Source organism: Manduca sexta, chromosome 8, assembly GCF_014839805.1.
Source record: "Manduca sexta isolate Smith_Timp_Sample1 chromosome 8, JHU_Msex_v1.0, whole genome shotgun sequence".
Taxonomy (NCBI): Eukaryota; Metazoa; Arthropoda; class Insecta; order Lepidoptera; family Sphingidae; genus Manduca; species Manduca sexta.
In genome coordinates, this window is record NC_051122.1 from 7,735,428 (window position 1) to 7,762,319 (window position 26,892).

The 26,892-nt window shown below is 32.7% G+C and overlaps 3 protein-coding genes and 1 pseudogene across 4 annotated transcripts in view; 2 read left to right on the plus strand and 2 right to left on the minus strand.

The window, feature by feature from the left end:
• The window catches only part of LOC115440083 (A disintegrin and metalloproteinase with thrombospondin motifs 12), a 79,090-nt gene extending 68,025 nt beyond the window's left edge, over positions 1-11,065 (plus strand). For both annotated transcript variants that reach the window (XM_030164240.2, XM_030164241.2), the window contains exons 9-20: positions 2,594-2,740; positions 4,017-4,090; positions 4,209-4,375; positions 4,620-4,807; positions 5,095-5,228; positions 6,292-6,414; positions 7,113-7,261; positions 7,469-7,584; positions 7,697-7,811; positions 8,390-8,564; positions 8,939-9,099; positions 9,179-11,065. In XM_030164240.2, the coding sequence (XP_030020100.2) occupies positions 2,594-2,740; positions 4,017-4,090; positions 4,209-4,375; positions 4,620-4,807; positions 5,095-5,228; positions 6,292-6,414; positions 7,113-7,261; positions 7,469-7,584; positions 7,697-7,811; positions 8,390-8,564; positions 8,939-9,099; positions 9,179-9,313 (1,684 nt within the window). In that variant the 3' untranslated portion in view covers positions 9,314-11,065. The remainder of the gene's footprint in view (positions 1-2,593; positions 2,741-4,016; positions 4,091-4,208; positions 4,376-4,619; positions 4,808-5,094; positions 5,229-6,291; positions 6,415-7,112; positions 7,262-7,468; positions 7,585-7,696; positions 7,812-8,389; positions 8,565-8,938; positions 9,100-9,178) is intronic.
• Positions 11,066-11,308: 243 nt separating this feature from the next.
• On the minus strand, positions 11,309-16,359 carry LOC115440113 (G kinase-anchoring protein 1). Its single transcript, XM_030164282.2, has 7 exons — positions 16,129-16,359; positions 15,839-16,027; positions 15,528-15,644; positions 14,135-14,321; positions 13,649-13,954; positions 12,832-12,971; positions 11,309-12,399 (listed from the first exon to the last, which is right to left on the minus strand). The coding sequence occupies exons 2-7, from the start codon at positions 16,022-16,024 to the stop codon at positions 12,313-12,315; spliced, it is 1,023 nt and encodes a 340-aa protein (XP_030020142.2). The 5' UTR covers positions 16,025-16,027; positions 16,129-16,359; the 3' UTR covers positions 11,309-12,312.
• A 1,157-nt stretch (positions 16,360-17,516) lies between these two features.
• On the plus strand, positions 17,517-20,386 carry LOC119188635 (leucine-rich repeat protein 1-like). The gene is made up of 4 exons (XM_037436429.1): positions 17,517-18,192; positions 18,342-18,433; positions 19,214-19,368; positions 19,777-20,386. The coding sequence occupies exons 1-4, from the start codon at positions 17,622-17,624 to the stop codon at positions 20,189-20,191; spliced, it is 1,233 nt and encodes a 410-aa protein (XP_037292326.1). The 5' UTR covers positions 17,517-17,621; the 3' UTR covers positions 20,192-20,386.
• Positions 20,233-26,892, minus strand: part of LOC119188671 — a 7,187-nt pseudogene continuing 527 nt past the window's right edge.

The window sequence follows — 26,892 nt, forward strand, 5'->3', positions numbered from 1 at the left end:
CATTATTTTTTCATAACCTTATCACGAACAAAGAATAAGGAATGGGTTTAAAGTAAATTTATATGTAATTTGTAGGCGGCAGCCGCGGTCGCCACGGGTCACCAATCGCGGCGACATCGCCGGCGACATGAATAAAGTGTCTACGCTCGTTGTTTTCCTTTAAAATTTTATTACTACCGTTTTATGAATCGTTCGACACTTTATGTCTTACACAGATATTTTTAAAATATTTAGAATATAAATTTATTGTAAATTAAATACGCACTATCAAATATAATATCATTACGTTATATAATTTTAATTAAATTTTGTTGGCATCTCTACCATCTTGAAACTTGAAAGCCTTTACTGGTAAAAGTTCCACTATATACCTTTTGGGATAAAAATAGCCTTTATAATAAATCTAGGAATCCATGTACCATATTTAAATCAAATCCATTCATTGGTTCAAGTGTTACCTTCTGAAATTCAAACAAACAATGTTCAAAAGCTTTAACATTTTAAATTAAGCGGGATCATAGATTTAAACGTTATTATTTCTATATTTGCTTTGTGGTCAGCCTTGCAAGAGATATTATCATTTATAATGATGAAGGAAAATTTTCAGTTAGCTTTATCAATACGTCTCTACTAATAATTTATAATGTGATCTTCTATCTCTAAGACGATGAAACAATGTCGTAGACGTGGTAATCTCTTCACAAATGCTGGACCGCCTGACGTTACTAGACGTATACAAACATTTTAGTAATTAAAAGCAATATAGACTTAGTTAATGCGATAGCGTACAACTGATTATTTAAATGTAAAAGTAATACCTAATTATTCATTAATTGCCTATAGGCTACCAGTCTAACAAAAACATGCGTTAATGACTACACAGTGGATAACATTTGACACGAACAAAATAACTTTGCACTTCGGCTCAACATTGATGCCGATTACTTTATTTTTATGTTCACATCCTTTAATATTATCATAATTATACATGGAAGAAATAAACTATAAATTTATCTACGACATTTAAAATAAACACCTACCGCCCCAATACAATAATTTATGGCGTTTATATTACACAATAACTAACAATAATTTAATCCTTATCTATGTAGGCAAGTTACAATCAATAGATTTACCAACGTGCACAATTAATAAGTGCCAAAAGATATTAGCCAATAATAATAGAGGACCTATTATGTTTTCAAATACTTTTGGCAGGGGCCTTATTCTCTATCCCACACGTTATTTAAACAGTGCGTAATAAGCACGTAACACAACGCATCATGTTTAGGACTATAGAAATTTGGCTTACAGAATACCATTCCACGCACATTTCTCGAAGATAACATGACACGGCCGCGTTACGCGTTTACACTATCATGCAGAATAAGGGCCCAGGTTCGTAAAACCAAACACTGAAGAACATACCTAATCATTCGACTTAATATCATGAGTGAAAATTCGTCACTATTTTTAACTGATTAATTATTTGAGATTAAAATACTATTTGACATTAAAAACCAGTCTTTTTTTTTTTGCTTAATTTATTATTATATACTTAATTTACGCTATACCGTAATATGATTTTTTTTATGTTAGAACAGATTTTATTTTTTTTATAATAGTGTTTCTTCCTCGATGTTAGGACGTCATGAATTTATACAAAAACATATAATTTAAATAAATTCTACTATCGCAGTACTTTAATTTTATGATCATAGATGTTGTGTACAATTAATTTTCATCATTTAAAAAATATTTTTCGATCGATCGAGTCGATTTTGTTAGCACATAGAGCCAATTGCCATTTAATATGATCAAACGTGAAACGTCTCCAATGATTAAGAATTTAACCATCAATTTGAGACGATAAAGATCGCTATTAAGTCAAAATATCTTTATAGTTCCGATCACGACACGTGATTGGGTGGTTCTAATATATAACCATTAAGATTAAATACGTTGCCACATAACTGATAAATGAACTTAATTATCTTAACATTAACGACACTTATCTGAGGTATTAAGGCGAATGGTTAACCTACAATCTACCTACTACTTTTTGGTCAACTACAAAGCCCTGAAATAGGAATTATTTCTTGATTCTTTGCAATTTTAATGAATTGTAATTTATATTTTAATTTGAATTAATTAAGTAGGTATAAACAATTTTTAGAAACTTTGTAATTTTCTTAATTATATTATATATTGTAAATGACAGGTTTTAACAATGAGAGATTTTACAATTTATTTTATGTTCTTTACTGTAATTAGTCGAAAAATTAGGTTTATCATCTAATGTATTTTGCATATTCTAAACACATTAATATAGTTTTAGTTTCCATTAAAATGAGCTAGTTTGCATACAATTATTATAATTTTATTTCTCAAAACAAAAAACAGATACGATCTCCATTCATTTAAGAATGGCTATTATATATTTGGATTTATGTTACACGCTCCTATTTATTTGTTTAGACGTTACATCTAAACTTAGTAAAATTTTAAATTACATTAAATAATAAACAATTGACACCTATGTAATATGAATTGTCTTTATTCATTTTTTCATTTGTAATACATTTTTTCCCAGCTTTGGTCTGTATCATGACACGGAAAAGATCGGATGCCATCGGCGCGAAGGTTCGACTCTTCACATCATGACACCCATCTTCGAAGCTGATACTGTGCAAGTGGCCTGGTCCCGGTGCAGCAAGCGGGACGTCACCAACTTCTTAGAGTGAGTTTATTCAGACTCTCTATTATATATAAGTCTTATGATCTCTGGATTGTAGTTATACTCCACCAAAGTTTATTTCTATAAATATATTTCGTTTTTGGTATTTATCAGTGTCGTCTTATATTACTGAGTTTACTCTTACGATATTCATATTCCGTTATAAAAGGATCAACAGTAACATTGAAATTTGTATTTTATTACGTTATTTCTTGTTTATATTCAATGGAGACATATTACGCGCACTCAAACGCTTTACAAAAACGCAAAGAATGTCGTAACCTCACATTTTAATCGATTTTATTAAAACTTGTATTAAAAAGTTCGGCGCCTTTAATACCGTTTTCAAGATCGTGACACATTAAATCCCGAGAAGTCTCTAATTGCAAAAAGCTTTTAACTTTTACAGTCATCCAGCTCATTGAGTTTTAAATATCAGGTCAAATTAATAAAATAATCCATGTCTTAGCGGTTTTATCATTCATTCAACGTTTTTTGCGGCGGCTCCATTCATGGGCATTTATATTTAATGGCTACTTTCATTATTATGACCGTTAATTTTATCAAACGTCATTTGCATAGGAAAGTTGTTCGATTGTCGCCAGCAGTATCTAGTTATCACCTTGATTGCAAGTAAACGCTACGCTTTATGACGTCAATAAACTTGAAACCAGAAATCCTACGCACCAATAAATAATAACTACGATTCGCCATCAGAATCCGAGACCGGATGTCGTTAGTTCACTCACGAAACTAATTACTAATGGCGCAACCCGATACATCAATATTTTATTGAGAACACCAAATACACGCGCCCGCCTTGTCACATCAAACAAAATAATCATCATAAACCATCGGATTACAGGCGCTTCCAGACAAATTAAATTTAAAGTATTCCACGGTGAATAGAATTACTGTTAACGTAGGCAGCTAAATATTAATGACGAGTTATTTATGGCGAGTTGTTTATTGTGCGCCCACCGATGACTGCTGTTGTGCAAGTTGCGTGCGCTCAATAGGCGTGTTCGTAAACTATTGTAGTAAATCCGATCGTAATCGCGGAAAATACACTGTAACGGAACCGGAGGGCACGGCTACCATGCGTTACGCTTCGCTTGTATGAACCGCCAAATGACCTCTCCGTTTGAGTTAATCGGTTCACGCATAATTAGGCAGCGCAATTATTGTCGAATAATGCTAGCTAGCATGGCGCCAGATCTTACGAGAACACCAAACTATGAACTAATGAGGTTTCAACTTGACATGTTTTTCTTTTTAGCGCCGGTTTGGGAGAATGTTTGAGCGACAAGCCTTCGCAAGAAGAATATTATGAGTATCCAGAAGTACCCGCTGGTAAGTTAATCTAAATTCTAAATATTCAATTGTATAATATTTCCATGTGTTATCAAAGCTAGGATTGCCATTAACTGCTTTTATAATTTTACTTAATTATCATGAATTACTCGCACAGGTGTCACATTCGACGCGGACTCTCAATGTCATCTGCAGTTTGGAGCTGAAGCAGTGGTTTGTGCTAAGCCATCGGAGCTATGTGAACATTTATGGTGCCTAGTCAACAACACATGCAAAACGATGTTAAGATCAGCCGCTCCTGGTACGACGTGCGGTCCAGATATGGTAAGCAAATAATAAAACTATGAACAGAAAGTAGGTAATCGAAATAACAGATACCTAAAGAATGCACCAGTTCTCGCAAACCTTATATTGCTAAAAATGCAATAAAAGTAATGCTTCTCACGATAAGTCATGTCAAGTTATGTAGTACATCTTGATTGATAATGGTGAGAATCGAACACAAGACATGCACTAAATCAGGACACGTACAGATAAAGTTAAAATCAGTGATGTTTGTTTTGAACAGTGGTGTCAGAATCAGACATGCGTGCCACGGACGCCATCGCCCGCGCCCCGCAACGGCGACTGGGGCCCGTGGAGCGAGTGGAGCGAATGTTCGCGAACCTGCGGCGCCGGCGTGTCCACGCAGTCGCGTGAATGCAACAATCCTGAACCATACAACAATGGAAATTATTGTATCGGAGACAGAAGCCGGTATGTTTGGCTACCTACATCATTACAGACACTACAACAAATCACATATAGATTTCTTCATTAGATAACAACGAGATAATTATTTAATTTACGAGTTACTTTTGTATTTACGGCTCAAGTCGATATCTTTAATTGGGGAATACCTATCAAAAACAACTCTAGCGCTGGCTGAGTATATATTTTAAGTCTATTATAGAATTCTAAAGGATAGATTAGAAAAAAAAACAGATGTTTACATTATTTAATACTTTACTATGAAACAAAAAACATATTCATTGTTTTTATAGGTACAAAGTATGCAACACCGATCCGTGCCCTATCAATGAGCCTACGTTCAGGGAGGTGCAGTGTTCGAGACACAACAATATAACACATGACAGAGATGATACGTACACCGAATGGGTACCATACTTCGATCAAGGTGAGTCATTTGAATAACTTGACCCATTTCACATAGAGTAACGCAGATCGATAGGACTTCCATAGAATAGCAGTAGTTTTATAAAAAAATAATAAAACAAACTATATTCATAGATTTCACCAAATTACTCGTAAATAAAGCTCATAATTGAATGTTTGACTAGGCAAGTTTCGTACTTTTATAGAATTTTAAGTACCTCAGAAACGGTTGATTTAAAAAGGAATATCTAAACAGAGGCTATCCATCGAAGATATAGTTAGTAAAAAGGAAGGAACTTTCGATTTGGACTACGATCTGTTAAAAGTAAAAGTTATTAAAATCCGATACAAATCTAAAATAATTTATTCAACAAGGACAGATGACTCTACAATACTCATTATCTATAAGTTACACGTTTAACGTTATATTGGCTAATTATAAGATGTGTACACCGGTCATAGTTCATAATAAACTTAACGTTTGTAAGATCGTGTGCAAAACAATGTGGCAAACGCCATTACAGCGATGACGGCGCTTTTCTAAAATAATACGCCTTTGATCGTAACCGTGTCATAGAAAAAACATTTACAAATTAATACCGGCTAAGATGGTCTGAGACATTAGATCTTTGATATTTTGAGTTTAAATATCTCTGTCTAATAGCAATGCCGGCTTGGAATTTATGTGACCTATGCGAAACTAATACTGGTTCGAATCCCGGATAAGTTACAGTGTTTAGTAACTAGTATGTACAGCGCCGTCGTTGAAACTTGAACAGGCATAGTTGTCTACAATCTTTTTAAACAACATTAAAAATGGAGGAGCTTCTTTATCCGACTGTATGTAATATTGTTAGAACATTCGATATCGGCTGGTAGTAAACATAAAGCCGATTTAGATATTTTTAGCATAGAATTTATCTAGAATTCAATAAAAATAAATCGTTTACCCATCAGTTGACGTTGTTTCTTAAAATAGACTTTAAACTCCCATAAATTACGATGTTACGGAAGTAGCAATTTAGGAATAAAGGGCCAACACAATAGCTGGACTTATCACAAACGTTGATCTCGTACATTCACAGATAAGCCTTGCGACCTACTCTGCGTGCCACGTGACGGCAACGAAACAGAAATGTTGGGCGGTTTTGTTGCTGACGGTACGCCGTGTAGGCAGACTGCGGGATCGCGTGATATGTGCATTGCTGGTAAGTTTATTTTTCTATTCTAAACAAATAAATCAGGAATTATTTATGTACTTAGCATTTTAAATGCAAATCAATTGCACGATTGTTTACTTACTCCCAACGTTCAATGTAAACAAAGACCACAAAAGGATAATTATTTTAAATTACATAAATATGTAATTATTGAACACAAAGAAACTCTATAATTAGGTCTGTTATTTTGATCTCTCAATACATCAATGTTAGAGGTTGAATTTTGGAATCTTTTTAAATATAAATATTAGCTTTACCGCTTTGTCCTCTTTGGTTTAGCGGCAGGTCTTGGCCTTCAAACCGAGTGTTACTGGGTTCAAAACCTATATAGGATTAAATTTACTGACACTTTCGAATATCTGGTACTAAATTTTTAACATGTTTACAAGAACCTGTAGAGTTTTGAGAATTGACAAAATGGCGAGCTGATTTTATAGTCTTTTTGTTTTGTATCTGCTATTGTTACTTGACATTCGCAAAATCACCGATAAATAAACGGTGGCAGACACAATATAAAAACGAACAAGACGAATAACCTGTACACAGACGGCCAGACAAAAAACTAAACTCTATCTGAACATACTTGATAAAATCTGATGCTGTCGCCCTTATATAATCCCTTAATATGAATTAAGGGCAAGTAGATGATTAGAAAACCATGATGTTCAAATAATATTTGTTTACAGGTGTTTGTTACAAAGTGGGATGTGATTGGATAGTGAACTCTGACGCTGAGAAGGACGCGTGTGGCGTGTGCGGCGGAGACGGGTCGGCTTGCAAGACTGTACAGGGCATTTATAACAAGGGAACTACTAGACAATCTGGATTTAGTGAGGTGAGTGTACTTTTGTCTTTTCTTCATTATTATAAAGCGGCTGAGTACCAAAAATAAACTACCTGAAGTAAAAAAAAACTCACAAAATCGGAGTTTTATGTGAAATGTCGACTTAATATACCTGAATTGAATTATTTGAACAGAGAATTTGAATGGCGTATATAAATCTTCGTTAGGAATAATCATAAAATCAAATTTTACTTGCAGGTTGCAGTGATACCCGCAGGATCAAGGAACGTAAAAATACAAGAAAAAGTCAGTCCAGGAAACTATATTTCTATTGCAAGTGCAAAATCTAAGAAAATGTATCTAAATGGAGCTAGGTAAGAACCATTGCAAGACCATTCCAATGCTTTTATATATTAAAAAATTGTTGAATTGCAAATTATATTATACTATGTAATATTTTGATAAACCTTTGTACGTGTTTTGTAGAAACGCTACGCTGACAGAATACTTCGTGGCGGGAGCTCAGGCGATATACGAACGAGATCGTGATTGGGAAAAAGTCCGGATATCGGGACCTATCAGTGAAGACATTAAAGTTTATGTAAGTGTCTATCCTATAAATGAAACTGCAAATAAGACACACGCTCTAAGTTTCCGTGCTATTATAATATGCATTTACTGCCATTTCAATAAACCCATCCCAAACGATTTTTCGATCTACCTCAAACATGAACCAATCAGAACAAAGTGTTTTTGTCGGGCTTACAAATGGGTTATTTTGATTGGTTCATTCTCGGAATTGGATTGAAGATTGAGATTGGGATCGTTTATTGAATCTGGCTGTAAATATACAAAACAAATAAGGTATACAAATCGTATGGGACTATCAACGGGCGGGGCGGATACAGTAAGAACTAAAAGAAAATCGCTGACACATATTGATAGATAATTATTGACCCTATTCTATCGTGACATATCTTACTTAGGATGGTAATATCTATTAAGTAAGATATGTTACGAAAATTATAATAATTATAATAATTCGATAGTTATTAGCTACATACAAATATATTGCAAAAATATATCTTACTAAAGAAATCGTTCAGAACAACTGTCGTTAATACTTACCTGTTGGAAGAGCATTATGCACATGTGCTGACATTCCTTTCATATTTCCAGCAACGGATATTCCGAGGCAGGCATCGCAACCCAGGCGTCGCTTACCAGTATACGGTAGACCGGCAACAACTACAGAACCAGTTCAGTTACCGCCTGTCGGACTGGACTCCGTGCTCGGTCACTTGCGGCATCGGCTACACCAGACGATACTACGAATGCGTTGACTCAAAGAGACGTACGTATTCGTACAAATATGGACCTTATTAACTTCCTTTTCTTATTGAAATCAGTAGTTTCTTTTATCATGTTACGGCAATTAATAAGCTTGTTTTGGTTCATGTTATTTAAAATGATGCCTAAATAATGTAGAGCAACTAGACATCACGAATTATGACGCCATTTCTTATTGAATATATTCCGATTAATTTTGTACAAGAATTGTCGGACTGAGCCTGAGTTTTCTCCATTTGCACGTTCAATCTCTAATCAACCTCTGATTATATAATATGCAAAGGCGCTTACTATATATCGAGATAGATTTGCTTTGTTCAAGCAAAGATGACTATCATTGGACCTGATGTTGCTAAATATCATTAATGACATAAACAGGTGTAGTGGAGCAGTCGCAGTGCTACCACATCGAGTCGCCGCGGCACGACGCATTGATGCAGCGCTGCCGGCAGCCCGCGTGTCCGCCCGCGCCGGCCCCCAAGTACACGCACTGGTGGGTCGGCGCCTGGTCTCCTTGCTCTAAGCCCTGCCATATGCCGGTAAGTTCGTATTCAGATCTTTATAAAATCCAAATGTTTTGTTTATTATTATCGGTAACCTATTTTACCTGTTTACTAGGGCGAGCAAGCAACGAAACAACGCAACGTGTACTGCGTCGACAAACTAACTTACAAAGTGGTGGAAGATTTCAAATGCGATCTGGCGAGCAAACCGATAACGACGATAATTTGCGCGGACATACCCGCCTGCTAACTACCTACACACGAGTCATACGGATCATCGACTAACGGTTTTATCAAACTAAACGTGTGAAGGAAAATTTCAGAAATGAGATTATCGACACGTGCGTATAGCACTCATAAAAATGCAAAACTTATAAAATCCATTTGGATGGTGTTTTGCATACATTACCTACTTCGAAGTAAGTAATCGCAAATACGGCGGCGACATATCGAACTTGGCGTGGCATTAGAGTGCGTTTGACGGAGGTGCAAGTGAAGTGACATAATAAAGTGAAACGAGACGCTTTAAAGAGAGATGAATGCAGTGGAATAGTAGAGTTTGTGACTGAGAGCAAGTGTACTTGTTACGTTATGCAATAATAAAGTAACCCATCGAATAGACATTATTCACTTACGCGTAAGTACTCGAATAGTATCACTTAGTAGTGACGTGCGAATCTCGCAAGTACACGAGGCAATGCTCTGCGATTACCACTTACTGCCATATTATATAAGTTACTTCTAGTTTTAACATAGTCTCTGCTTAGTTATTAACAACTAATCAATAATGTTTTATATTCTTTAACATCAGTATTAAAGTGGTGTATGTATTTCTTTTATGCAAAATGTGAGTATAAGTTGATATTGGGGCCAATTCATGTAAATATGGCTACAAATTAAAACATAAAATAAATTACATAATAGTTGCCGAGACAACTTTACGTTTGACAGAACTTGATGTTTAAAATCTATCGCTGTCACTGCCTCACGAATTGACCCCAGTAAGAAATTTTTGGACCAAAAATATATTAGAAATCAAATTCACGTTGCCATAATCACGTTTACTGCCAATATGACACTTGTATGATATAAGTAAGTCTAGATATTACTGTGTGTATGTCTATCGATTCATATTTTTGTACAAATGAATTATTGTTTTCGCAATCACTATCATAACTATACCATGTCCTTTCATACAAACAAAAACATTCGTTGAATCACATAAATATATGAGAATTGAAATGAACCACCTAGTCAAACCCTAATTTGAATCACTTAGCAATGTGCAGGATTATTACATTTCTAACTTTAATCTATACTCCTATAATGTATCGTGTCTAGGTGCCTCTGTAGAATGCTAATTCGACTAATAAATAATAATTTGTATGTATAAAAATAATGAATTTATACAATTCAGCCTCGGCTAAAAATGTACCGAAAATATTTATTGTTTTATTTTTAAGATGAATCATTCGTGTCCTTAGTCCTTACAACTTTGTGACTATGCATAATTAAAAACAGTTATTAGATAATAAAAACTATTTATATCATATTTACTATAAGTTGGTAATCACTGTAAATGAGTTTATTGTGTTTTAACTGATGTTTCGGTTCTAAGATGCGTCAGTGAACAAATGTCGATCAATTGATACACAATTTTAATTATACAATGTTCTCAAGTGTATCGATAAAGGGCAGACGAAACAAATTTAAGATAATAGTTTATCTCAGGAATTTTTTTTTACCTGGAGGAACAATATTATTGAAAATTATATTAATAATATATTTTGTTTATTGTCATTGAAATAATTAAACTGTTCATTATCGATACCATTGAAACAACATTGTATAGAGCTTTTTAAAACTAACACTAAGCTACGCGAGAATTGTATCTAAATAAAAAATGAATTTTATTACGTTTTTAGTAAAGTATCACATTGAATATATTCAATTATAATTGTGTATGTAATTAGATATGGCAATAAAATCGTGCATTGTTTTACAAATACAGCTTTTATTTTTCCCAATTGGACAGACGAAAAAAACACTCCTCTTTTAAAAAAAATCAAACGGTATCACCAGCGTATTTCGACAAGAAGCTATTTACATAATTTATTTGCTGACAAAAAAATAATAATCAGTTCAATTTGAGCTTTACGAACGAGCAAATCCCCTATCGTGCTGTTATTAATACTTGATCCAATAAAAATTACAAGGGATTATTAACTCAAATAAAAAACAACAATTGTGTTCATGTATGCCTTTGTTAAATTACAAAATAATCATTTAGACAAGGCGTCTAGCCTTACAAACGACAAAATAAAGGAATGAATATGATTACATTACCGATGAAGTCTACAGACTAACATTTATTTCGCGATCAATCACTATAGCTAAACTATCACGGAAAAGTATACGAACCGATGCGAAAATTATAGGTACACTTTCTATAAGATTTCTGAGTCGTGTCATATACAAAAATAAATTCTTTCACTCTTATTCATAGACGTTATTTATCTATGCACCTAGCATTGCTGTGATAACACGTATGTTTCTCAGCGTTGTTTATCTGACAGCTTGCTGTTTGTTCAGCTTTGTTTATCTGACAGCCAACTAGATTCAAGTTGTATCTCAATATTAGCCAATCACAATGGCCTTATGTCTACGCACTGCGAAGGCCGCCATGCCGTCAGCACTAAGAAACAGACTTGCTATCACAGCAATGCTCCGTCCTTAGATAAATAACGTCTATGAATAAGGGGGATTGTGACTAAAAATAAAGAGATCGTACAATCAATCGCGAAAAAATCTAATAAAATTTATCGTTATCTATCACGAGTATAAAAAAAAATTCAATTTACAGAATAAGGATTTTTAAAATATTAATTATATAATTAATTGCAAAATAATAATTATATTTATCACATATTCGACTTGGTAGGACACGGAAAAATTATGTGTAGTAGCTGCTTATAGTATTATTTAGTGCATGCATTAAATGCGGAGAAATAAATTCTATAAAAATTAAAATCGACTTTTCTTAGTGAACAATCATTAATTTTCATTTCTAAAACCAATCTAATTATAATTAGTGACTGTACATCTGTAAACTGTATTCTGAAGATTTAATATTACGAAATTATAAATAATAATCCACAAAAATATAAAAGGTTCATTAATCACATATTTCTATTTTTATTTTTAGTTTTATATGTTATGTTAAAAAATTACAGTATACTACATTTTTAATTAATTTACAGCAGAGCTTGCATCTTTAACTGGGATGGCTTCACTCGATACGTCAAATCGTATATTTTTCTTTTTTGTATTATATTTCTGAAAAAGACACGAGAAAGTTACAGACTTAAAAACGCTTGTGCATACAAGATAAGATTGTGCTTTATTATTACAAGAATAAGATGCAAAATGAAATGGGCCACTTTCAGTTTGTTGGTTATTTGGAAACATTAAAATTATCTTCAAGGATATGATTTATTTTTTTAATTAAATTTGTTAATAAGTTGATAATTAATTGCAAAAAGATACAAAAATAATTAGCGATTTTTTTACTTCATGATCAATATGAAAGCATCATTGATCGCTGCTGCTACTAATTTTGGTGTTTCTTAATTAATTTTGCTAACATAATAAATAATGAGCCTTAATACCAACTAAACATAAAAGCTAAAAATTTTAATTGTATTTATCCCCACCCTATATAATTTTAATTCCAATAAATAATATCAAGAACTAGTATAGGGTCCGCACCTTGTCTTTACTCCTGGGGTCTGTGTTCTTGGAGCGCTCCTTCTCGAGGTCGGAGTGCAGCGTCGCGATCTCCGCCGTGAGCTCGGCCTGCACCGCCCGCAGCCTTTCCACCTCCACTAGCACTTCTGCCTTATCTTTCACTGTGTAACATTAACATTTTTATTACATTGACAATATAATTAAATGTTTGGCCTCATTCGAATAACGTGATTAACTACCAGAGATCTCCGTAATAAAACTAGTTATCGAATTTTATCGCGGTTTTTTATATTATAATTTTCTTCCGATGCTTCAAAGACTGCAGCCTATATAGTCATGGTTATTTATTTCGATGTCTAATTCTTTTTTACGTCAACATAGAGATTTTGTCTGTCACAAGTGACAATGGGGGTTTTGGGTTTTGTAGAGCAGTAAACGCGCGCAAAACACATTAAAAGCTTCCATGCATATGCGCGCTAATACAAAACTAACTGTGCTCACGGCTTCGACCGCATAATCTTTCGCGTTACAAAAATCTTAAACCACTGTGGCGACCTATAGTGCGATCTGTCCAATACCAGCACCATTAATTAAAACAAAAAAATTACTGGGTTAAATGGTAATGCAGCAGTTTCTGCATTTACTTTTCTATCAAATATTCAAACATCCAAAAATTTTCACAAACAATAATATTTATATGAGTAAGAAGTAAAACCCAGAGCCCATTATAGATAAGTAAGGTATTTCTGTAAAGTCGTATTTACCGGAGAAATAGAATACGAATTAGTATAAAAGGTAGAAACACATAAAAATTCTGAAAATAATAACAAACACTCACTTTCACCCTGCCCAAGTATGCCACACAACTTTTTATTTCTTGACTTGACTGTACGCAGTTCCTGCTTTAAACTAGACACCTCCTCTTGCAATGCTGCTATTTCCTCATTTTTCTTTTCTAACATGTAGGCAAACTGTACTCTGGTGATGAATGCATCAGATGGCGCTTGGCTGTTGCGCACCCTATCGTTTATTTTGTCTTTCAATAGCTCATGCTTCGTTTCATCTTTAACTCTTTCGAAAAATTCTGTGTCCTTATCAGGAATCTTAATCTCATCTGTGGTGGTTGTTTCTTCTTCAGTTGTAGCTACAATATGGAAGAATGTAGTGCAAATGGTAAAAATTTTGGCAGTCATTTCTTTCTGTGAGAAAATAGTCCAGTACATTTTTTTTAAACAAATCGGCACAAATAAAATATCCTAAACCAACATCTCAATCTACTAAGGCAATAAATTTTGCTGTTTAAATATTAGCTGATAATTGTTACCTTTATTTTCATCCCCATTGTTCATCATATCATTGAACTGTTCAAGACTCATCACATTTTTCTTTTTCTGCTTTTTTATTATTTGTGCAGTGTTCTCACTCATTTTCTTTTCAGTATCTGCTTCTTTCTTCAATTGTTTATAAACATCCTTTTTTTCTTCATAATCCAGTTTTGATAAAAGTATTGCCTAGAAACAAGTTATGATTTTACTAATATTTTTAAGAGTGCATAATAGCCGGGAACATACATACATAATAGTTGGGAACGGAAGGGTCTGCCGAGGCAGATGTAGAAATGTTCAAAACCTAGGGTACTGTATTGTTTATCAATTATCATTTACTTTACAATGAAAGATAGCATGAGGAAAGCTACATTCCTGAGAATTGGCCAAAAAGAATTTTCAAGGTATGTGAAATTTGCCAACCTACATTAATTTGGCATGGTGGACTAAAGCCTAAAACGCTCTGTAGAAGAGGAGGCTCGTGTTCAGCAGTGTGTAGTGTATAATACAAGGCTTAAATTAAAACTAGTTGACCCGACAAACATTAAGTAAGTAAGTCTTAACTACAAAATTGCAGAAGGCATTCTGTCGGCTATTTCAAAGACACAACAATTGACAGTTATATAAAATTAATATTTTTGTTAAGTTTTCTTAAATTTTTTAATTGGCCAAATTTTTTAATTTTTTCTTTCATAAGGACCTTCTCCTGACAATAACAAACACAACAACAAAAAAATAGTGAAATCAGTCCAGCCGTTCACGCGTGCTGATGTGACCAAGGGAATTAGGGATTCATTTTTATATATATATATATAAATAATCATGTTTTTAAGCATTTAGAACTGTCTCAGTTCAATAAATCCATGGTTAGGCAATATCTCTGAAAGTATTGCCCAATATGGGCATAAGTTGCTATTGTCACATCATGCGATGGCATACACATGATATATATTGGGCTTACTACCTCAGAATAAAAGGTGTGATTATGCTGATATACAATATACAATTCACAGAAAAGCTAAATTATTAAATAAAATAAAAACCTTAAGGTAAATAGATAGTTGATTAAAATTATAAAATTATTTTAATAATTAGTAATAATAATAAAAATAGACTTTATTTCATGTCTATTAGGGTAGTTTTTAAATATCCTTATATTGGCATTGTCTTGATAGCATCTGGAACATTTACACACTAAAGTAATAATTAATAAAATGAATATAATTTAAAAAAATACTTTTCTATATTTTTTTAAATCACAAATTGATAAAAAAAAATGACAGCTATTCTTATATATTTGTATATATTCTTACACACATAATATATATAATATTAATTCAAATAATATGATTCTAATTAGACAAACTAATATTATTTAGAAGTGGTAGTCACCTGTTGGAGTTCACATTCAAAGTTACCATCAACAAGTTCCTCATCCTTTTGTTTCCACATTTCCCATTGATTATCTGATGCTTGTCCTTGCTTCGTCTTTTTTTTCTTTGCAGCACCCTGTAAATATTTATAGTATGTTGCTTATTAATCGAATCTGCAACTGTTAAATGAATATATTATACAATACTATCACTAAAACGAACTCATGGTGATGAATATCAAAGAATACAAAATGTTTTTATTTTATATTTAAATTAGCACATTACTCGTTCAATAATTAAAATATTTAAAAAGATATTTATGCAACTTACCTGAGATTTATTATTGTTGCCATTATTCTTAGTTTTTTTCGAAGGTTCTATTTTTTTGGCAGTGTTCGTTTTATTCTTTTTCGTTTTCTGGCTATCGCCGGATGATGACTGGGGATGGGGGTGAGGGTAGTCATCATCCTCTATTTTGAGGCCGGCAAAACGGGATTGTACCACAAGCGCAGCCATTTTCTAACAATACGCAACAAAACACAAATATTCAGGGGTTATTACAAGATTTTAAATTTAATCACTGTGTTCACCTATCCTTGTAAAATTATCAATAAACCTACCTTTTACAAGCAAAAGAAAAGCTTAATTATTTATTGTATCTAAAAAATAGCCGCAGTACACAAATATTTTTAGTGAGTGATATAAGTTTATTTATTTAAAATTGTGGAGTTTCTGGATTATATATTATTGATTAATTAGTTAGTTAAATCAATAATGTTTGTTTTACTGTTATTTACGGAAACACGAAGATAGGACATTCACAACGATTCGAACAATGTAGGGATGTAACAGCCCTAAGATCCATATATCGATATAAATATTATCCAGTAATTCTTTCTCGTCAACACTACTAGAACTACTTCTGCTCATTGATTATGACCATATTATAACGAGACTTTAAAGAAAATCATGATGCCTACCCATATTTAATAATAATATTTTTGTTTTTTTTTTGGTAACTGCCTTGGTGGCATAGTTATACTGCATGCGATAGCGCTCTGAGGTCCTGAGTCCGAATCCCGGGTCGGGCAAAGTGATATTTGAGTTTTTCTACTCAGTATCAGCCGGGAGTCTGGATTTTGTGCCCGATATGGCTATAAGCTCGCCCCCTATCATATCATGTGACGGAACACATTTTGCGAAAAGGGAGAGCCCTGGTTGCGCCTCTGCATACCCTTTCGGGGATAAATGCGTGATGTGTGTGTATGTGTGTGTTGTTTTTGGTAGGTGAAAAATTGATTTTCAGATAAAGAACAGTTCAGATGAAAAGAAAATAAGAAATGTAAAAATATTCTAGACTATTATATTTGTGTGCTGCGAATATTGTTTTGTTTTTCATATCCAAAGAAAAATATTCTGGTACTTACATATAAAATGTATCGGTATTTTATGTAGTCGCGACATCCCTAGAACAATGGACAGATATGGACAATGTTGTCGTGGTAAAAAATAACTATCATCGGAACAAAATAAGCATTTCTGCCATATTATTTTTTATTATCCAGCGGAGACAAAATATCGATTTTAGAATTTTTAAAATCAATGGCCGGACTTATTACATTCGTTTTGAATATTACACTCCGCATATTTCTATATAAGAATAATTATCTTTGGTACCTCCAGATACTATCTTGACAGAATCCCAATACAAAATAGAGGGACTTGTCTATTTTATTTTTATTTTATTTTATTATTAAAGTTGCATCAACTAAGTAACACCATCAAACCTTAACAATAGCATAGATTACAACAGCTTTTTGATCAAATGCTACTTATACAATTATAGATGCAAACGACAATTCAAATTATAAGTAACAAAGCATTATTACAATTAAATACAATTAAATAAAAAGTCTATAAAGAAAAGGCATACGTAAAACTAAGCAGTATGGTCGAAGGACTGTGCTGACGAATAATTAAAAAGTAAATGTCAAATGTCAACAGTCAATCCAATGAGTCAATCCCATTCATTCCATTCACCGGTTGTTTTGGCAATTGGCATATTTTGGCGGGTCCATGAAATAAATAAATGAAATAAAGATTGTTTCCAAAAATGAAACTGCAGTGTCTAGTCGAAGTGATAAACCGGTTACACAATAACTTAAATATTAGGTCTAATGGAAAGCATCTGAAATCCACATTAGCTCTAGGAAAAGAACCTAAATGTGAGACGGAATATTTCATAATACATTTTTCTTCTGTCAACAAATCTGGGGTAAAGTATCGTATAAAAGCTATAAAACAAGTGTTTGTGAAGTGTATCAATGAGGGTAAAGCAACAATAAGATTCGAAGAGCCACCACACGATCTATGCATAAAAAGTGAAGTTTTACAATTAAAATGTTTCATGAAATTATTGAAATCATGTATTGTTGGAGATACAAAAAATTTAAAGATTTCTTCACTGTGTAATCTAAGCGTCACAGCGAAGGATAATGCTCCAAAGAAACTTATAATCCATGACAGAAGTGAATTCCCAACAAATGGCTTGCCAAGGACTTTAGAAACTCTTTACATAAGTGGTTTGAAACTGTGTAACTTTAGAAGGGAGATATTACTTTTAAAGCAGCTTGTTGTACTTGATTTAAGTAATAATGAAATTGAAAAATTGCCTCCAGAGTTTGGTAAGTTTAAAATTATGTTTTTTCTGACAACGTTATTAAGTGTGTGCAATCTATAAAGTGTATGTATATTAAACTATGTGTTTAAAAATCCAGATTTTACGCTAAATTAGTTCTTTAGGTCCATAATATATGACCATTGAAATTTCCAGGGAGAATGCAAACTCTTTGTGAGCTGCACATGGCCAATAATCTACTTGGTGTAAAAGGAGACGTCGATTGGAGATGGCTGCTTGGACCCCAAGTAATTTGAATTTGTAATACATATATTTAGTGTTTTAATTAAGGAGGTATTGAACTAAAGCAGGGCTTTGTGTGTACTCTCTTATGCTTCTTGCATATATGGAGCCCATAGGGTTTTTTTTGTCTTTGGTTTTGTCCGGCACCTATTGACCGACTACCAATTTCCCTGCAGGAATGTTTATAAAATCATCTATCAATTGTGCTGTATTTTAATGTAATACAGGTGACCAACCCCACAATTTGTTGAACCTCATCTCTGGTACTACCAATGACCAATAATATTCTGTGTCTACTAATTCCACATTTTTTAAAAGTTTTTTATCCCTAAACTCGGCCATTGGTAGGATACAAGAAATAGCTTGGATAGAAACCTTATTACACAATCCATTATAGTGACTTATGTAAGTGTCACATTCCAGGATGACTGTGTATATCTAGTTTGCCAGGCTGGCATAACCATGTTGCCTGGGGAGGGATAAACATCTGTTGTCATTGACCATCCTATCTCGACCTTACCATCAAGAACAATGGAGTTACTATGCTGTGTAAAAAAAAGGTTTTACTAAGGAATAAAGTTTACAAACTGCATTTTAATTAACAGAGGAAATAGTTTAGGGGAGTCTATTTGTTCTCATAGATATATGATGTAATCCAGTCAGCCTGATGTAAATACACCATTGTCCCTTTTATTTTAAAAATATATTTTATATTATTATTGTTCAGAATCATGCACCTTATATTTAATGTGATGCAATAATATACCCTAAACAATTTCTTTCAGATAATTAAAACATTGAAATTATTGGACCTAAGTGGAAATAGATTAGGACATCTTCCTAAAGCAATTTGGAAGTTACAGAAATTAGTCACTTTGAAGGTAGATAACAATTTGATGGACAAATTGCCTGCTACTCTGGGACGTATCAGTAGTTTGAGGTAATTAAACAGTTTTTATGGTTTCTCTTCCAAACTAATTTAAAAACATTGAAGGTAATATTATATAGCATATTGTAACCCTACATCTCATTTTAATTATAGTTATGCATAGTTCAATCTAGATTATAGCTATTCATTCTGTGTTTAAATTTAATATATTTTAAACATATTGTTACGCACCGCTATCCTAGTCAATGACATCAAGTGTTTCCGGAAGTATACGGTTGTGCGGTCAGGCTATTCTATTATTCTCTCTGGTTGGATGTTGTCAAAAAATTTCTAAAAATTGTATTATGAAGTTATTTTTGCTAATATAATGTTTACTGTAAAAGGAGTGTTTAACAATATTCTTCATACATATTTGTTTTTTCTAGGTACCCCTATTAATAATAATTTATTTCTGTACAGGTATGTAACGGTCTCACAAAACGAACTGGAGTCATTACCATGCAGTCTAATGCAGTGCCGTTTGGAATACATAGACCTATCATCAAATAAATTTCATCACAAGAAAGAAATGATTATGACAAACAATCATACACCATGGAACTTTTATATTGGTAGCTTAGTTCATATAGCTGGTAAGATAGTATTAAAAAACAAATTATATTATGCCTCAAATATTATACCATGGACACTAGTGGATTTCTTAGACAATGCAAATATGTGTGTGTGTGGTGCACCAGTAGTTAGTGATTTATTTTATGTCAAGAAGGAATTTGAACTAAAAGACTATTTTCGAACTGTTGTATTCAATAATAATTGGAATAGTGTAGTCAATTTCGAATGCTACTTTTGTTCACCTAAATGTTTTAGTAAATGATTGTCTTATTTATATTTTTTGTGATTTTATAAAAGACAAAAAATTGTTTAAAACGTTTATTTATTAAGTTAACAAGCATAATATAATTATTTTAGGCCATCTAGTTTCCAATTGATTTCGTGAATGACTGGAGCTATTCTTATGTGTGGTTCTGAAAGAAAAATAAATGTATTTGAATAAAACATATGATATTTATGAATATTTTATTCCAATGACTTACAGCCATTTTCAAATAACTTATGATAAACAATCCTAATTTTATTCATCTTTCCGATCCTGAGAATCAGAAATCCATCAAAAAACATTCCGATTGGTCAAATTTAGCATTGGATCGCTATAAGAATAGTATATGTCTATACAAACCTAATGAAGCTATGCCTTGTGGAATAAAACTGACACCTTCTGGAACATCTTGTGCAGTAATAAATGCATTAGTGGACTCTATCACTAGTTCATTTGTCCAAATATCTTTAAAACTGTCTTTCATTTCTTTGAGTAGTTTTTCGAGTGATGACTGAAATAAAAATGATTATACATGTGTTCTAGCTTACACAAGAAATACCATAATATATTCTTTTGTATTACTTTAATAAATTTGATATATATTTTTCGAAGACAGTAACATTACTTTTGTTATCAAAAATTGTTAACCATAATTTAATCATCTCGAAATCATACTGTAATATATACCTGCAATATATGAGCTTCCTTATCCTTATTCAGACAACTCAATACTGTTACAATCTCTTTTACTTGTAGTCTTAACTCAAAGGAAGCAGTGACATGGCTGTGTAACGCCATTATTAAAGCTACATCTTCATATTGTGATCCTTCCTTGAGTGATGCTACTTTACGCTCATGTTTCCTTCTATTTTTGCTTGAACGGTACGAACGACTGAAACAATCAAAATATAATATAAAACGGATTTAATTGTCAGCTTGTTATGAATTGGATTTGCATCCAGAACTATACTGCTTAAATATTGCCTAATGAAATGGACCATGGTTAACACACTATTTGGTCTTGTTTAACCGGAAATCTTTACCTTGAACCTCTTGATGAAGACGCCAATGTGCTACCCGCATCCGAATATAAATCACTGTCCTTATTCACATAGAAGTCGTAAACATCAATTGGATTTTTTATTTTATTCGCTCTCACAACTTCAAGCCGATCTCTGTGACGTATGAAGGTGCACCAATTCGTTTCTATTAAGTCTGTCATATTTTTGAAGTCTTCCAGTAATGTCGGAGTAAGTAATTCATCTGAAAATTAATTTAATGTTAAACTTTAAATTAATCTATAGTAGTAAGTATTGCAAAAAATAAGAAATTGATTATTATCTTATTTGATTGTTCCAAACTCTAAATTACGGCTCCTATTCTAAAAAAGATATCACTAATACTTATTCAATTATTCTATGCCTAATTCTAAATATTACAAGCTGTTTAGGTAACTATGTTTACTTAAATTGATGTCTTTGTATCAGGCATTAAATTCGTGAGGTGACGTGACCTAAACAATATTCAAAGGGTGAATTGAATTTCGGTAGATGGGGTGAGTAACGAAAAACAGAAAAGAGGCGCAATACCCACGTGTGACGTCATCGGGCATTACGACGCGTGCGAAAGAAAGGGATGAAGCGATATCCCGACTTCGCGCCCCTTTGGCACATAGTAATATTTGAAATATGAATTACTGGCTCATTTTTTAACCAATTTTAATGCAGTTTTCGCAATAGCGTTTCTTTTTCGTTTTATTAACCATTACATATAGAATAATGAACAAAATCAAACACAGGACGGTCCCCTATTAAAATAACTCATTTGACAAAAAAACTTAATTGGGCCATTTTTAAGATAGATCGGAAAAAAACGATTGGGATCGTTTATTTAAAATGGCATTAAATGGTGAATCTAAACTACGAGGGATAATTTACTTGTTGGACGAGAACTTTTCTTAGTATAATAATATAATAGTAAAGGAAAAAGGCTGTATGTCATAAGACATTGTTAATAGATGTCTTCAATCAAACATACATAGTAAAAGTACCTCTCAAATTTGGTTTTGAGTACTGTGAACATAGCCGTAATGCTGTCTTGTAGTGTCCACACTCCACAGCATATGAGATGGTTCCATCAGGATCAGAATAGTATTGTTCCAAAATAGATAGTGCTTCATTGTGGCGCTTTTCATTCTTCAATCCGTTTATGAAATACCTAAACATATTATATAAAATATGTATGTATTGGATAAAACAGAAATGAAAAAATATACAGCTTGGAAGAAAAAAGTCTTTTTTTTATAATGATATCTTACTTACCAACACAAAGTTTTAAACTGGTCTTCTGCCCAATTAGAAGCCAATTTTAAAGCCAGCTCCCATTCTAAGGCATCTTTATAACATTCTATAGCTTTGTCAATATTGTTTGCCCTTTCGTAAATAATTCCAGCTTTAGTAAAATGCTTCTTCAATTTCAAATAAAGGCCATAATCTTCAGATATTTGTTTATATATTTTATCATCAATTGAAAGTAAAGCCAATGCTTCTCCATAGAGACTATGATATTTTACAAAAGTCTTTAATTCTTCATGTCGACTAGGACCACATTGCACAAGAGATTCAACTGCTTTATCAAATCTTTTTAAATGTTTGTTTATAGAAAAACATTTGAAGTTCTCATCCATCTCATTCAATTCATTGAGCATAGGTATGTATTCTTTAGGATCCTTTTGTGATTTATTAGCCACTAACAAAACTAAGTCAAAATCATACATGCCAAGTGCAACATCAAATAGATGGTTAACATCAACCATGTAAAGCAAGTATTTAAGAGCTTCATCTGATCCTACAGGTAGTTTTTTTCCATTTGTTTCTTTTAATTTAAGGTCTTTAATAATCGTTAAAGCTTTTTCCAAATCTTCAACAGTATTTTTTTTAACATAAGTTGTGATTATTGGTAGTATTCTTCCAGCTCTATCTGCTCTTTTTCTTAACTGTTCTGTAATTGCATCACATATTTTTATTACTTTTATCTTTATTTCTTTGTTAACTTCTCTGGTTTCATAATTACTTGAATACATTGTTTGAGTCACATCAAAATTTTCTAAGTCTGATAGAAAGAGATTCAACCAAGAATTATTTTCAATTGAATCCAGAAATACATCAATGTTGGTAATAAATTTTTCAGGGTCGTGATCATATATCAGATTTAAGTTGATTCTTTGTTTTCTCATCAAATCAAATGCTTCATGGTATTTAAGAGCATCAAGGCATTGGCCAATAATTTTCAGGGACAAAGGTCTTGGCTGTATAGACTCCAAATTGCCTCGGGGCATTTGAAACACTGTTCTTGTATCATTTGGCACTACTATTACTAATTTAGTACCTCTCTCAATCTTTCTCTTATAAACCAAATTAGATTCAGATTTTTGATATTCACTGATTGCATTGAGTCCATGTGGTGTCAGTTTTACACACAAGAGCACATGTTGCAATGTTGTGAGAAGTAAAAAGTCTGTATGAATGAAGAAAGAGCTCACATTGTTCATTATCATTCTGTTGCCAATGTATAGATTACCTTTATGGGTAAGACCAATAAAATGCAATTCATCCTCTATAATAAATACATTAAATTTGGTGCATGAAACATTGAAGGATACATATTGCTCTTCTATAAACCCACCAGCCTGGTATTGTAATATTTCCCCATTGCTAAGTAGCAAAAATAATTTACTTGAATCTTTTGGATTAGATGCTATTCTTGTTACACAAGATGGCAAAGAAGTAGTTTCTGTTTGTGTAATTTTGCTACCATCAATTGTAAACTCAATTAAGTAATATGATTTGTTTTTCACCATAACACACACTATGAGTTCTGAACTCAGCCAATACCAATTGTAGTATTGGAATGGAAAGTCATTTCTGCTTAACTGTACTGTTTTTGAGATGTCATATTTTAGAGGGAATTTTGTGTCTGTGTGTAATATATTAATTTATTATTTACAGTGCACACAAAAAATGAGTTACTGCTTAGCCCATTCTGAGATTTTTGTGGAGCAAAACACACAGAATTAACAGAAGCATCGAGCACAGTTTCAAATGATGACATTGGAGGTGGTACCACTGCTTGTCTAAAACCAGTAACTAAAAGTTTACAACCATCTATTACGGCGACTACTGCATCATCATCAGTACTAATTCCCTTGCTATGATCTATGGTCCAAATCCAGGAATATATCAAATAACTTCCATCATTCAAAATAATGTGAAGTTTCTTATTATTAGCAACATCAAAATCATTGTCCCACATAATTTTAGTTATGTCTTGCTTACTGTTGAACAGCAAAGTTTGCTTTAAATACCACGATAATTAGCTGATGTATATAACAACAGCTTATGTGTATTTGTTTCAATGTCTTTGCAATGTAGGGTCAATATTTCTGAGTCTAGGCTCCAAGTTATATTTTTAACATATGTAGTAGAATTCACTGTTATTTCAAACTCTCCATGTTTTAATCCATTTTTTTCAAAGAAGGATAAAATGTATTTATCATTTACTTTCTGTGTTGTAGCTATAACATTGCCACTGGGTCGCCAAGATAAATTTGATTCTAATCCTTGTTGCTTTTCACTTGTATATTGTAAACGGCCTCTCTATCAAAAACTTTGAATCTTCTGATTCCATCCACATTAAAACCTACTGCATACAGACTGCCATCTCCCTCCAAGTTAATTTCACTTTATTATCTGATGAAGCATTTGGATCTAAAACAAAATAATTATTAAAACGTATTAATTCCAAAATATAAAATTTTAATTTAACATAGATTAAATATTTATTATGTGTTGTGTTAATCAGTTACTTATAAAAGCTCCATATAAAATATGTCGGAGTGTAACTATTTACTTGGTTATTTTTTTAGATGATCGGTAAAGTATCACCTCTCTATATTTATTTATTCAGACAGTTTTTCAATTATAGAAACACTTATTTACTTCAATAACAATTTCCTGCGTAGTAACACAGAAGTCAACTCCAGCCCAAAACAACTCCTGTTATTTTTCATAATGATTTTAATGGTCTTTAATGGACACATAGAAAACAAGGTGCGACAACATATATAATTGCGTAACAAGCACACGAAAAAAACATAGTCAAATTAAGAACCTCCTCCTTTTTGAAGTCGGTTAAAAATACTTTAAATTTTTATTGATCATATTTACATTCCTCCCAAACCCATGATTCCTTACCAGCACTAACTTCCCTTTGCAGTTTAGCTGCCTGTTTTCCTTCAGACCCATGGGAACTGTTCCTTTCTTTCCCCATCCAACTGTGATGAATTGTTTCTCGCCAAACTCTGCATTTAGCAAGTTCACTTCATTAACAGGATCAAATGTGCAGGAAAGTAGTACCATGTTTAATTCTTTTGTGACAATTGCGAGCAACTCTTGATCTGGGCTCCATTCCATTGCCTAGAATTAAATTTATATGTATATGATAATGAGTAATACCTACGCCACAATAAATTTATTATTATTTATTTTGGTTTCATAACTAAGGAGGTAAGAACTTTAAGATATCTAGGATTTAAGATGTTTAGGATATCCAAAAAGAATTAGTAGTTTTAGACCTTAGCTTTAAATGTTCTAAAGGGTTTTTTGGAAAAAATAAAATAAGACTATTACACTCATAAGAAGAATCTTGAGTCATGTTAATAACAATATAATACTTGCTTATAGGGATAAAAAGATCTTATGGACCATTAGAGGTTTTATTATTTATAAGGTGCAGTAATTGCAAAAGAAAAATTATTGTTTTACAATTCCCTTTTATGTAGAACTGTTAACAGCTTATATTCTATGTGAAATTTATAAAATAAATTATAATTGTTTTACGCATTGTGCAGTCTGTGGATACATTTCTATTAATTTTATTTGATTTCTGGGGGCAAAACCGCATACAAACTAATATTAGTGTTACAATAAGAATAAATCAAATGATGTACAATTTTACATGAATATTGTAGATCTTACCAGTATTCCAACGTCAAAAAACCAACAACCTCACACACCGTCCCTGCTTCCGTGACAGAAAGTAATTCACCATTTTCAAAGCCTACACACACTGAATTCTGGAGTGATAAGAAAGTAACATTCATTGGACAATTGTCAGGACTAACGAGATGTGAGACATCTTTATTCCACTTTACTTCATCCTTTTCATTAAAAACATGTAGACTAGGGTTATTTGTGCAAACATATAATTCGCTAAAAGAGCTTCCTTCGTCATATCCGGGCAAAAAGCTGGGGTTTCTCAGAACTTGAATATCTCTTACGACAACATCGCAAAGTTCTAAATTCTCATTTTAATAAATAATTATACAAAAATCATAAACATTTACAAAGATTTACACATGCACGTTTTACGAGAAAATGACATTGACACCTGACGGCTGACATATTTTTTGACATCGATCGATTTATTTATTATTATTCGTCTATAGGACAGACTATAGTCTTTCGTCTATACTGGCTAGTCAAAGTGTATCTTTTTTGTAAAGTTAGTCATAAACTTATTATCTTCTGTAAATAAAACATCATTCACCTAAAACGTAGTGATTATATTCACTTTGCATTCACCCAAGAATTCACCGGCTGGCTTTGACGTATTTCTTCAACTTTTGCTTTTCAAAACTT